The 14,669-nt window shown below is 43.6% G+C and overlaps 1 protein-coding gene across 1 annotated transcript in view; it reads right to left on the bottom strand.

The window, feature by feature from the left end:
• Positions 1–14,669, bottom strand: part of RYR2 (ryanodine receptor 2) — a 3,458,987-nt gene that overhangs the window by 3,025,657 nt on the left and 418,661 nt on the right. The window contains exon 2 of the mRNA XM_085612346.1: positions 6,627–6,746. Coding sequence (XP_085468472.1) covers positions 6,627–6,746 — 120 coding nt within the window. The remainder of the gene's footprint in view (positions 1–6,626; positions 6,747–14,669) is intronic.

Below are 14,669 nucleotides of genomic sequence, written 5' to 3' on the forward strand. Positions count from 1 at the left end.
TTATTATTTGGTCCTAAAATATCTTCCTCAATAACGGCAATTATTTTGGAGCTGGACCTCCTTGGTTACATTTTAGAGACTATGTTCTAATGGTTTCCTACCTTTATTATTTGGGTAGGGCCCCAAGACGCATATTAAAAAGATAACATCAAAAGCATTGAATGAAGAAAAAGCTCACTTTCCCTAAAAACCTAATTGCATCATTGAAGGTACCTCGCATAACCTAGACAGAGGAAGTTACCCTGGTGAACACATTTATATTGAAGTCTGGGATAAAATCGATAAATATACAAAAAACGTCCGAATAAGGCCTAGCTCCTGCCTTTCGGATCAGGAGAGTTCCATCTAGCTGTTTTTCTGCACTCCCAGATGCCCTCAATTTTATCTCCAGGCTGAAAAGATTTCATATGAATTTTAAGTTGGGGTGTCTGCTGATTGGTGGTAACACTTGGTTAAAAATTCTACGGGTCTAAAATACCTGCTTGCCCCTACTGTAATTATCCTAACCAAGATTTTTATCATGTGACTTTTAATGTCCGAGATTATTAACTTTGCAAACAACATAAATACTTCTTATGTTTGAGTCACAAGAGATTTGTTTGATAACTCATGCGATCTTTTGTATTGTCCAGATATAGTTGAAGTTGCTTATTGTTTTTTCTCAAAATAGTTAAAGCTTTTCTGCCCATTTTTAAACTAATAATTTGTTCTAGTGTATACTTGTGGAAGTATGACCTAAGAAATATTAAAATTGTTTATCTTTTTTTAGGTCAAGCGTAGGTAGCGTGCATGCACTGTGTATGCAAGACCTGTTGTTATCTCCTCTATCAGCTTTTGGGATGCCCCTGAATAGCCATTTGTTCGTTGATGTGCCATTTAGAAATACGGTGTTTTTATTGGTACATTGGGTATGATTCTCCTGCTTTTGCGTGCTTGGGCCACGCCCAGGCGATTTCACTCATTGCTTGCTTACGTTGCCCATCCCAGTACGTCTGTGGTTCCTCCTGGTCATCCTGAGCTGCCATTTTATTTTGTAGGCTATCAACATCGTTTTAGGCTTTCAGGCCATTTCACTGAGCAATGCTCTGTTCAGCACCTGCAATGTGGCAATTTCTGCCCGGTAGCCGTTGAGCTATGATAATAGCTCTAATTAAAAATAAATGCGAGACCTATTGTATTTCTAATGTTTGTTTAATGTCAGTTGACAATAGTAGACACACGAAGGGGTAGCCACAGTGTCACGAGGCACCATGACAAAAAACACATTGAGCTCATTGTTCCCTCTAAGCTGCGCGCTCGAACAGGTGCGCACAATGGGGCAAATTTAATAGCCCCTTACGCCAGATTTGCGCCGCCGTTGCGTCACTTTTGTGATGCAGCGGCGGCGCAAAGCCAGTGCCATGCTGCGGGCTATTTACAACGTGACGCATCTAGGGAGATGCGTCACGTTGTAAAGCCCTGCATCACATGTGGCTGTTCCTGCACAGGGGTGGGCGTTCCGGCGCAGGAACGCCTCCGAAAAGTGGCTGAGTGAAATCTACAAGATTTCACTCAGTCACATTTACGGCCATGCTGCGTCAAAACCCTGCGCCTGCTTGAAGCAGGCGTAAGGATTGACGCAGCATGTTAGGGATAGGGGCACCCCGAGCCTTGCTGGAGCTGCGTCGCACTTGCGACGCAACTCCAGCAATGCGCCGCCTTTCCGCAGGGGGATGCGACACGCATCTGCCCATCCGTGCGCCACGGTGCGCCGCATCAGTGGTGGCGCATGGGTGGGCAGATGCGTCGCAACTCTTCGGGCGCATCCCTGCTGATTAGCAGAGATGCGCCAGAAGTAGTAAATCTGCCCCAATGTGTTTTCCCTCCGTGTATTGTGTGTGATTCATCGCGCACCTCCTCAAACTCTGGTTGCCATAAAATGCTTCGGTGAAGAGCTTGAAGTGACTCCTCCTTTCTCCCTGCTGAGAAGTAAGGAAGGCATGTGTAGTCAATCCGATATAATCTTCTCTACTGATATGCCAGATTTAGGGCCAGGGGACTGAGATGACGTTCATCTATGCCACCCACTAGCCAGCAGTCGTTCCGAGCATAGAAACTGAGCTTGGAGGTGTCTGCTACCAAGTCACAGTGCTTAAAAGTAGTGTCTCAGAGAGGCTTATGTTTGTAAGGTGATATCAGTGATGACGATGCAGCACAGATAATGAGCTGTTAAATGCTGCTTTCAGGACAGTTGTTTTTTTTTTAGTTCCCGAGACTATTGAAAGGGATGTGAACACCTGCAGTGGAGCTCGGTGTAGATCAGCAGGGGAGGGCGAGCTGCTCCAATGCATTGATGGGAGACGGGCAAGTTTAGTATTAATTCCTTAGTCTTTCTCCATTTTTTGCAGTTTTATATATAGCTAACCTGACCAAAGGTACTGGTGCGCTTTACATGAGGATCAGTGAATAATACACAAGGTCATATTCATTTTTTTGTAGCCACTGGGAGGTTCCTTTTTCTGCCCAGAATCACAAGATGTTGAACCAACGCTGAGACTCGAGCCTGGTTCCCCAGTTCCAAAGCCTGCAGCTTTGGCCATTGTGCAACATGCGCTCCCATCTCCCCCCTCACAAACCAAAACAGTGAGCTAAGAGCACTGCAGGGATGGGATTTGCAAACAATTTTGCAGCACACAGAAAAAAGAGAGAGCAGCTGTCCATCATCTAAAGACTGCTGCTTGTGCAGGAGCAGGGCTGGCACTGCTATGCCTGCCCTGGGTCAGTCCTGTGTAGATTGTTTCTTGATTTATTTTGAATTTGCTCTGCTTGAACATGAGAAGGAAGAAACATTAAACACCAAATTTTTACCGCTTCTGAAATCTAGATGCGGCCTAAATCGATGAACATTGTCATGCCCTCCAGAAAATTATAATTCATCCACGATCCAGGGCATGTTTTCTCTCTCTCCGATTTGAATTCATTCCAAGCTACGACAAGCATTTGCAATGCAATAGGTCTCGCATTTACTTGAGTTTGAGCTATTGGCATTGTAAATGAGAATGCCTTTTATTTATGATTTTTTTTTTTTTTTTAAATAAATAGAAAGGCATTGTTATTTACAATGCCAATAGCTTAAACTCGCGTAGAGGCGAGACGTATTGCATTGCACATGCTTGTTTAAGGAGAAGGGGGAGTGAAGTTGAATTCAAAGTGTGGCTAGAAGAGATGGAGATGAGAAGAAAGCGCTATGGGCAGAATGATAGTAGGGAGAGGTAAGAATGGCATGGAAGAAGTAAAGTTGGTGACACAGGACAGGGAGGGACTGAGGGAAGGAAGGGCCAAGGAAGGGGTCTGGGAGAGGCAGAAAAGATGACGTCACACAACAGGAAGGTACCAATGGAGGTGGCGGCGGGGTGGAGAGGGCAGAGATTGAATCTAGAAAAGATTTAAAGGCAACGTTGGATGAGGCGAGGATAATTAAGGAGAGACAGGTGGGCTACTAGAAGGGGGAGGGGGCACACGAGAAACTCAGAAGACAGATGGCCAAAAGCAAGTGTGATGGGAGTTAGAGAGAGAGAAGAGTGGGGAGGGAGGGAGGGAGTCTAGAAGCGGAGGGTAACGGAGAAGGGTGGGGAAAAGGCAGGGAGAAGTAGGTAGCGCATTAGTCTGAGCGGAAAGCAGCAGTAGATGGCGAAAAGCACGAGAGGTCAGCGGGGTAAGAGGGGCGACCACAGGAAAGAGGTCCGGGAGGAGAGAGGCAAGCGTGAGAGGGAAGAAGATAAGGCTGAGAGAGTGGAGGGCCTAGTCGGGAAACCGGGGGTGGAGGAGAGGGGGGCAGAGATGGACAGTGGGGCACGGGACGTAGATATGGTTTAATAACTTAGTAATTCATCGGAGGGAACGTATTATTTAATCTGCAACATTGGAGAACAAGGGCGGTGGAGCCGAAGAGGCCAGGGTCAAACCGTGCATCTGAATGAAAAGCCGTGTCCGTGTGGGGATGCAGGGCACAGTGCGAGGCAATGAGAGGGTGGGGAGGCGGCACAGAGGAAGGGGGCACAGAGAAAATGGGACAGACAGACTCTGGACGCTTAACGTCAAATGGCTGGGACTTATGATAAAAAAAGCATTAGCAAAGCCAAATGGTTTGGTTTTAATGCACCAACGCATAGAAACACAGGCAGTCATACTGCTCATGTGCATTGCATACACAACTGATTATCACATTACTGGCTTTGTTAATGCAGTGAAAAAGAAGTAATTAAGGAGGGCTTTGGGTATAGAAAGCATGTAGTAGATGATGAGTTAAATGTGAGAGCGTGAAAATGGAGTGCAGTTTTCAGATGCAAAAGCAACCCTCATGCATCCGATGGAAGAACTTCCACAAAGGGGCACCGAAACAGCAATCCGCCAACTCCACGATGTGAGAATTAAACTTCTCTGTAAGGAGACAACACCCACTCTGTGCGCATTTTAAAGAATTGCTAACAATAGGTTGCTGATAACCGCGCTGTCAGCCAGACTTAAAAATACAAAACACTTGCATGGGATGGTACGAGAATGCAGGAGGCAGGCTTCAGTGCTTCTCAAGCGACCATCAGCTTCCACGGTGGAGGGGGGGGTGCAGGGGAATGGGAGCACTCATTACCTTAATGACACACGGTGGCGACCAGCATGCGCCATCAGCACACGCACATCACCATCCGAGAGCCACCCTCCTGTGTAATTAAAGGCTGTCACAGAGGCCCGTGAGGCGCAGAAACCGCAGCACAGGCGCGTGCACATGCCCTGTCCGGGCGCATACAGGCACAGCAAAGAGGAGACGGCAACGAACCCAGGCGCGTGCACATGCCCTGTCCGGGCAGGCACGCCAAACAAAGACACGGTGGAAGCACTGCTCCAGGGCATCGGTGGCCGACTTGTTGCACTGCCGGAGGACTTGGCTTCTCACATGGGACACAGCGGTAGGTGTGGGGCGGACTGGGCAGGCTGCGGGCGTGAGGGCAGACCACGTTAGGAGACTGCCTGAAGGTCCTGTGTTGTGCTCATGCCAAGGCAGGGTCGGCAGGGCCTAATGCCGACAGGGCGGACACCAACCCCGCTTCCACAGAACCCGGACACAGAAGCAACGACAATAGATCTCATCGAGGCAAAGCAGCGCATGCGCTGCATTCGCAGGCGAGACCTAAAAAACAGGCACAAGCAGCAATAGTGTCTGTGTGCCCGTCAACAAGTGGGAGTAAAAGATGGAACTGAAAAAAAGAAACCATGGAGTATGATTGAGATAGAAATAGATAGAGAATGCATGAGAAAACAAGCAATTAGGAATGTAACACAAGGGAAAGTGTATGAGAAGAGTGAGAACTAAGGAGAGCAAAGAAGAGAAATACATTGAGAGGGAGTGACCATGGATGTGTTTGTGTGGCTAGTGTCTCATGTTCAGGCATTTTACACCTTAGTCATTTGCAGGCCTTTCATGGCACATATTATGTGGCCCAGTAACAGATGAACAGCGTGTTATGTTCAGAGTGATCTACGGTCAGGTATTCTGTGGCACAGTGACAATTAGACAAGCAAAGGCACTGTAGTGCGTGCTCGCCGTTTAAGGTGCAACCACAGAACATCTTTATATATTCTCACATACATTTTGCCATATTCCTAATACCAAGAAATGGTATGACTACACCTTTCTTTCTTTACTGTTGATTGCCTTATTTTGTGTCACAGGTATTTGAGATACGTATTTTGATAGTAAGTCTAAATCCTGTCCCTGGTTCCAAGATGCTTAATTTTTTTGCCTGTATATAAATTCAGATGTTCGATACTTTTGCTGTGGCACTTTTTGACATTGGCATGGTTCCTCTTGTTGCACTTTTTTTTGTGTCTAGAAGTGATGTGTAGTTTTTTTCCACATGAAAAACGAAGAATAGTCCAGACTTTCATATGGTTGTTTTTTGTTCCAGAAGAGTGATATGCACAGTGTCTATGATTGAAGCACTAGGCGCTTTTGTGAGCTATCAGTCTCAACAGTATCTAAACTTAAAACGTTTAAGTCAATATAATTGGGAAAATGTGCTATAAAATGCACACTTTAGAAATGGGAAATCTAGGGTGGATGGGAAAATGAGGTTTCGAAAAGGGGGGTTTCCTTCCTCTATACCTACTTTTAAGCAGTATCTGTTCACCTGCACAGTTAAAGATCATATCACTCAGTTGCGCTCACATCCAAGAAAAGTGTGCACGCAAACATTCTATGCTGCACATGAGGAATAATAATTAGAGAGAACATTGATTGAGCTACACAATCAACACCGTTCATTCTAAACCGTTGAGATTTTTTTCTGGCAGTAAATTTTAATTTTGCGTTCGTCATAATTTTCACTAAAGGGCCAGGGAGAGAGCTGAGGCAGAAACGCATAATTTTACGACGCTCTGAGTCAGGGGGCATGTTAACAATGGCCACCCACACACAGTCTGTGGACTTCCGATTAAAGCAGGCACATCCGGGTCATGACTTGATCCGTCGCTATCAACCTCCCGCCCATCAATCATTGATGACAGCTCCGACAATGTGCTTACAGTTGGTTTATTTGATACGCCATGAAAGAAAAAGTGCATCCTCAGTTGGAAGGGTGCCTTCAGCCTACCTTGGAGTTTGAGGTGGATTCCAGGAAGCAAAGCCGGTTGCCGAATCCCTCCGCGGCGAGGCATAGCTTCTGCTGCTCTTTGTGGATAGTGGCCGTGCACTGCAGGACCACCTCATCATCCTGAAAAAAGGGGGAGACAGAAAAGAAAGGTAGACTTTAACTTTCTGAAATGCAGGTCTATATATTATCATGAAAAAGAGTCCCAAGTCTCGCCCACTGTAAGACATTTGCATACATGGGTGAAATTAAGCAAACAGGCAATCTGTGACTGCATGAACAAATATGTATAGATGTATTTTGTCAAGGAGACACTATTACATTTTTCGCAGTTTGACACACATGGTAGATTCGCTCTAAATATTCCGGTTCAAATGATCTCCAGCAAGGGAGACAGTATGTAGACCATCTGTAAGGTGGTCTGTAATTTGCACCCTCACTTTAGGGCATGGGGTGCATTTAGAGTGGTGAGGTGGGGTTTGAATGCCATCCAGGGGAGTGGAAGTCACATATTGGACCCGATTGGAGGCAGGGAGGGCCTGGCTCCATGCAAAGGAATTGTGTGTACCATAGTCCAGAGTAAGCTAGAGTAGCAAGGGCCAAAGTGCTGGAATTAACACCAGTCCGCAGCTGAGGGCGCAGCGGAGATTACAGAAGCTGAGCGCACTCTGGGGGGTGCACTAAACACTCTTTCTCCACTCAATGTACAGTGGAGACGCCAGTATACCATGAGAAAGTGGCAAAAAAGTGTGGGCCCGATTCACAGAACTAACTTACTACAAAATCCTAAACTTACTACCATTTTGGTATTCACAGAAGGCAATTACTCATTTTGGTATTCACAGAAGGTAATTACTCATTTTGGTATTCACAGAAGGCACTTACTCATTTTGGTACTCACAGAATGCACTTACTCATACTAACTTTATGTCCACACTCAGGCCGGAGATTCCGGCCCGGTGGTGGAGATTCCGGCCCGGAAGTGGAGATTCCAGCCCGGAGGTGGAGATTCCGGCCCGGAGGTGGAGATTCCGGCCCGATGGTGGGGATTCCAGCCTGGTGGCGGAGATTCCGCGGGCCAGAATCGCCTCCAAATGGAAATTCAATACGCTTGGTTTTTATATGTGGGAGAATTCCAGAAAAAGTCCAAGAATTGTCCCAAACCTATGAGTAAATACTAATACAGTAACACATGGCTTTTTTCCCCTTTTTTTGTTTGTGTATCAGGCTAGCAGTATGCACTGTAGTCCCTGTGAACAGGTCTCGACAGGCCTTTTATTCCACCATGCATTTCCCTGATAGGCTCGGGCCCCTGGCAGGGAGGCGCTCCGGGTACTCCAGTCACTTTCCCCAGCTCCGGAAATTAACTGCAGCAGCCATGTGAAGGCTTCAAGAGAGAGAGAGAAAAAGAGAGGGGGCAGGGAAGGTAGAGAAAAGTGATCAGAGAGTGAGAATAGAAAGAGGACAGAAGGGAGGTGCTCCTAGTACTTCAGTCACTTTCCCAGCTCTGGAAATTAACTGCAGCAGGCATGTGGAGGCTTCAAAAGAGAGAGAGAATGAGACGGGCGGGGAAGGTAGAGAAAAAGTGATCAGAAAGGGAGAGGAGAATGAGAACAGCAGGGAGGCACTCCTGGTACTTCAGTCACTTTCCCAGCTCTGGAAATTAACTGCAGCAGGCATGTGGAGGCTTCAAAAGAGAGAGAGAATGAGACGGACGGGGACAGTAGAGAGAAAGCGATCAAAGACGGAGAAGAGAAAGAGGACAAAAGGAGAGAGAGAATGAATGGATGGAAAGAGAGAGAATGCACAAGATGAGGGGAGCAGAGTTGGCTTGAGCATTTTGCCAGGGCTGATTTGGTTCCCCAGCTCCGCAATCCCTGAGAACACTGCATTGCACTCTGAATGGACAGTAACAAGGGTCCTGTGGAGCTGAGCAGCAGCAGAATTTAGCTGCTAACTCTATGATCATTAACCAGAGTTCACAGTGCATTTTCCTGAAAACTTCATGTTTAGTGTTTAGAAAAAAGAAAATCCACAGAGAATTATATTTTTCTTGGACATAAAGTTCATAAATTAGTAATGAAGCCACACAGGGTAGACAAGGACTCACTGTGAGATTAATTAACCACTCATATCACCGCTATCCTAAATACTACACCAGGCAATTCGAAAACGTTCACTGTTATTCTCGATTTTTCTGTATTTGACGAAGCTCAATAAAAAAGAAAATAAAGACTACACACAGTGTAGACTAATCTAACTGAAATAAAATATAATACTATTATAGCATTTTTTCTAAGTGCTTACCCCACCTGGGCCCATATTACAGAAAGGAGGCACTGTCCCGGTTTGTGCCATAGTACACTTTTAAACAGGTGATCCGGGTGCAAGCAGGGACAGTGTGCTCTATCACAAATATTGCTTTGCCTCAGGGCAATGCACTGGAAGAGTATGAGGCCTTCAGCTACCTGGGCAGTGTCTTAGACAAGCAGCGTGGCACAGACACCGACATCAAGGCAAGAATCGGAAAAGCAAGGGCTGCCTTAATTCAGCTACAGAAGATCTGGAGCTCCAAGGACCTAACTCTGCAAACCAAGATCAGGCTTCTTAACACCAACGTAAAATCGGTCCTTCTGTATGGAGCAGAAACTTGGAGGACAACAGTGACCACCACAAACAAAGTCCAGACTTTCATCAATGTCTACCTGAGGAAAATCTTCCAAATTCACTGGCCCAACACCACCAGCAACAACAACCTCCGTCAGCTGACTTTCCAAATCCCTGCTCATGAAGAAAACAGGATGCTGGAGCTGGATAGGTCACACCCTCCACAAGCCTGTATCAAAAACCACCAGGGAAGCCCTGACTTGGAACCCTCAAGGGAAAAAGAAAAGAGGAAGGCTAAGAAACACTTGGTGCCCGAAGCCTTGAGGCTGTCTCCAAGGAATGGGGTTACACCTGGAGTCATATTGTAAGAAAAGCCCAGTTTAGAGGTGGCTGGAGAGTCCTGGTTGATGGCCTATACCCCAGGAGAGGTATTAGACCCAAGTAAGGAAGTCAAGGCAGGTGCAAACCCATGCCTGCCCGGCTGGCAGCACATTCAGTAAAATATGGAGTGACTGTTTACAATCCGCTCCGTCTTTTACAGCTTTTACAGTGCAGGCAGCACCTGCACTTTAAAGAGGAGTGAGAGATTCCCTTGCAGACAGGTTGACTTAATTACTGCACCTGCCTGCAGGGGAATGTCTGCAGGGTCCATGGAACTTCCTTTACCCCCTCCGGAGGCCTGGCTTAAAGAGGCAGTTTGTGGCGCACTGTCAGTCTGTCCCCTTAAGGCCTATTTGCCTGTGAGCCAGGATCCATTATACGGCGCAGGTGCAGAGGCAAAGTGATTTCGTTATTTGCTTTCGACCATTCCCTCATGCAAATGAGCGAATGTCCTCTCATGATAGCGTTGGCACTATATGTGCGCCACCGCTATCAGTTTTACAGAAGGGGCCGCACAAGCTATTGCTGTCCCTTCTTAATACCACTGTACCCCAGGCACAAAAAGCAGGTCCACGCGCCTGTTGCAACCTCAGGGCACTATGTGTAATACAGCCCCTGGAAGTTTTTTCACCATTTTCCAAATGCTGCAAATCACAAGTGTTACTAGTGCCGATATCAGTGGTAGATATTGTATCCATCTCAGGAGGATGACAGGCTGATACTGCCCGTCCAGCCATGATCGAAATTTTTAAGCTACACTTAGGCCTTTAAAGCAAGTTTGCAATTCTCTTCAAAATCTCACAGGCTCCTCTATAAAGCTGAGAAGTATCCCACTCTTTGCTGGGTAAGATAGCTCGGTGGGTAGAGTACATGGTGCAGAATTGGAATTACATTTGTAGGTTAAAAGTATGAATGTTGATCAGGCTGACAATTCCTTTCAACACTATATTGTTAAGTAACGAGTACCATTGTGTTGGTTGAGGCAATGGCATTATCACGAGTACTCTTCAGCCAAGGGTGAAAAATGTGCTCCTTTTAGACTTTTTCAGCACACATAAGGCCATGTGGACATTTTGCATCACTCCCTTGTGGGTGTTGCTGCGTTTAATTTAGTGAGATTCTAGTTGCTGGGAAAGGATGAAAGCTATTGCTCTTAAAAACTAAGGGGCATATCAGCAACGAGGCGATATAAAATTATCGCCGCTTTCGCGTCCGTTTTCGGGCGAAAAGCGGCGATAATTTTATCGCCTAATCAGCAAGGTCACGCTATCGCGTGAAACCTTGCATTAGCGCCCGGATTCTTAATGCCCAGCTTTGCATCTCTAATGAGATGCAAAGTGGCCGTTCCTGACCTGACATGACTGGAGAAATGTCGCTAAGCAACATTTCTCCTATCATCAACCCCACGCTTTGAAGCATAGCGGCAAGAAAAGTAGAGATAACCCCTGTTATCGCTGCTTTCCTTATGCCTGCTTCAGGACTGACTTAGCCATGATATCCTATGGAAGGTGGATATCATGGCTAAGTATGTGAGGCCCTATCATCTAGCAAACGCCAATCTTCGTGAGATTATCGCTGGGTTTCCAGCGATAATCTCACGTTTGGCAGTTAGCGCTAGTATTTTTATCGCTTTTGAGATAAGCGTTGCTAATAGCACGCTATCTCAGCGATAAAAATCCACGCTAGCCGGGGACTATTTTCCTGGTGCTAAGTGCGCTTAGCGATAATTATCGCCGGTTGTTGCTGATATGCCCCCATGATGCAAAAAAACACCACTACAGTGGCTACTGCAACCAAAACCTTTTTTAATGTAGTGCACTGGACTCCTGGCGCTAACAGATAAGAGTAGGCTGCCTCGGTTTCAACACCCATTTTTCACCGGCTTGGTCTCCTATTAAAATGGAAAAAGATAACAGGAAGACACAACAGTCATTTTTATGGGAGCTACGAAATTGGAGGCTTGCTAAAAATATAGGTGGTTGAAGAAAGCAAACACTTTTTTTGCAGGTAATGTAGCAAATGTACTGGAGAGCAATGGAGCTCTGTACATATGCAGTGTGTTCGAAGAGAATACAAGACCGTGTAATCTCGAGGGGATTATATATTTTTTAAATTGCAAGAATACATTTAAAATTGCATTTCACATATTAATGCACATGGGGAGTCAACGATTTGCTAAAATCACTCAATTTTCAGTAAAGTGCAAAGGCTGGGGTTGGAACCCAGGTCCCCAGGATAGCAGCTTCGCCACACAATCATATCTCCTACAGCTTGCTTCTTCAAGTAAGGCAAATGTAGCTATACATTTGTGTATCAGACAGGGCCTATTCTTTTAAAAAGGAAAAAAGCCTGACAAACCACCTTCTCCTGGAATAGCTGAACACCTCATGATCACCGCCTGGACACTTTTTCAACCCCTTATCTACACCTGCAAGCTCTACATAATGCTGGCTATATCTATAGAGATTCATTTCCACTTCATTTAACCATTTGCTTGAAGTGAACATACTGTATTATGGACGATTTTGGCTGCCCCGATAATCGAACATAATAGTGCTACAACTAACAAGAATATACGGGCTAACAAAACCTATATATTATCAACCTATGACAGATAACTCTAGATATTGCGGGCCTCTGACTAAGCATCTATATAGGCCTTGAAAAAGAAAATGAGTACCCCAAAACAGGTGTCGGCTGTACCATAGTCTGACAAATAATCTAACACAATTTTTGAAAGTAAGATATATTGGTGTATGAACTCTTGAATGGATTTCTCTAATATATCGTTATGAATTCAGATATTGTATGATTTGCAATACAATTATTTTTATATACCAAAGAACTTTGTATGTTAAATATGTGTATGCCGAATTCAAATAATAAAATTGGTCTCAAATTTCACACTGACAAAGTAGGTGCCTCTAACAACTAGTTGTACTTTATAAATATGGATGGGAAAGTCATGTCAGTCAATTTATAATTAGTGTTGGGTTTGGGTACAACTGAATAGTAAAGGCCATTCTGGTTTTTAGAGGAATTGAAAAATGCGCACATAATCTTCACTGAAATTTATTATATGTAAATTCACTTCATTCAAAGTAATTGTAGATATCCTGAGCGCATGCTGACTTTTACTATTCGGGAAGTCATGAACCCAGCTTTATCAGTATTTTATTTTCAGAAACAAAATCCACAAATGGATAAAATAAAGGTTCACACATTTTTCTGAAATTTAAAAGGAAACTTAGTAAACATGGATCATATGTATAAAGTTGCTAGGCAAAAACGTCAGATATACACTTGGACATTTTAATATCTCGGTTAATGCAAAAATAGAATACTTACTGCTTAAACAGATAAATATTACTGCCTTTCAATTACCGGTCCACACAATACAAATAAATAAAAATATATATAAATAACTGCTTTTATAAAAAAAGAATCAAATCTATTCAATATGATAACTGTAAATGAAAAAGGTAACGAACAACCCAAACCTGACCAATATGGCATTCTCAGTGTAAAATACCCTGGAATATAGGCTTTTAAATAAATAATCAGCAAAAACATTTATGCAAGCACTACCCACATATTAGAGAGGTACAACACAGCAAGAGCTCTGTGGTACAGTCTGAAAACAAGGCAGTCTTTGCCCCATGTTTGCAACAGACACAAGATGTCTCAGAGTCACAGAATTGGGCTATCAGCATAAAAGATGATGGAGTTATTTCTCATTTTTTGGACTATTCTTCTTGATTTGTGCTCAGTGTGTTCCGGGGCAGGCATTATTTATTTAAATGTAGATTTTTTTAATAATGGGCTCACTGGCAGAATATCAGTGTCAAAAATGTAATGTGGACAAAATATTGTGTCCAACTTATCTAGGAGGTAAGTGCAAATAGGTAAGTATATATTTATAATACATAGGATTCTGTAATCCATGTATAAACGCTAGTCTTTAATTTCTTTATAATTGGCGACTTTTGGTGCACTTTGGTGCGATTATAAAGAAAAGACTTAAAGAACTCGACTATTATACTTTATTACAGTCGAGTTCTGACATCGCAATGCCTGCTGCCACAGCCAGCTGCGAGTTGATAGGCAGGTAGAGTCATGGAGCATAACTGAGGCAGCTGTTTAAAGCAACAAAATACAGCATTGCTTTTCTTTCTTCTGCTCTATTTTATAGCTTAGAGTGACAAGCAGTGAGAACATATTTATTTGCTGCACTCCTTAGATAGTTAGAGAAAAGATAGAATATTTCTGCATGTTTTTTCACATTCCCAGCTTATTCAGCTTTTTTTTTTTTAAACTGACTTTGATTGAACTGTTTCTAATATCTGTTTGTAACAAATAACTAACAGGTTTTTGATGTGTTTAATTTTGCAATAGAGGTTTTATTTGTATTCTTCATGTTTGCAAACATGCTCTCTCTTTCATATGAAACATCTATGCACAAAAGTTTTAAATGGTTTGTGGGAAAGGTGATGGTGTGACCATGTATTTTATGGGATAAATTTCCCCCTAGCGTACATGATAAGGATATTACAAGTCACATCGCAGTTCCATAATCCTATAAAGCAACTTGACTTTCGGTCTCGTTCCTCTATACAGTTATGAAACTCCTCTGTCACTTACAATATCCTTTTAATGTACGGCAGGGGGCTACTTTAGCCCTTATACTATTCTTAACTCCACATCTATGTACCTTGAAAATATATATATATATATATATATATATATATATATATATATATATATATATATATATATATATATATACATATTGTCAAGGTACATATATGTGAGGTTTAGTATAGTAAAACTATGCTTAAACCTAGAAACTTTGCTTTACGGTATTTTCTTCCTCGATATTTTGTAGACAATATTTTGTCCACACAATATTTTACACAAACTCCGTTTACAATTTAATAGTTCTGATTGGAGTCCAACAGCGTCGGTAATAGTGAGGTGAGGCAGTATTTATAAAGATCATATCGAGTTATTTTAAAACCTTCCTTCTAGGAAAGTGATGATAAAGTGTCATTGCTGCAT

This window comes from Triturus cristatus, chromosome 6 (assembly GCF_964204655.1).
Source record: "Triturus cristatus chromosome 6, aTriCri1.1, whole genome shotgun sequence".
Classification (NCBI taxonomy): Eukaryota; Metazoa; Chordata; class Amphibia; order Caudata; family Salamandridae; genus Triturus; species Triturus cristatus.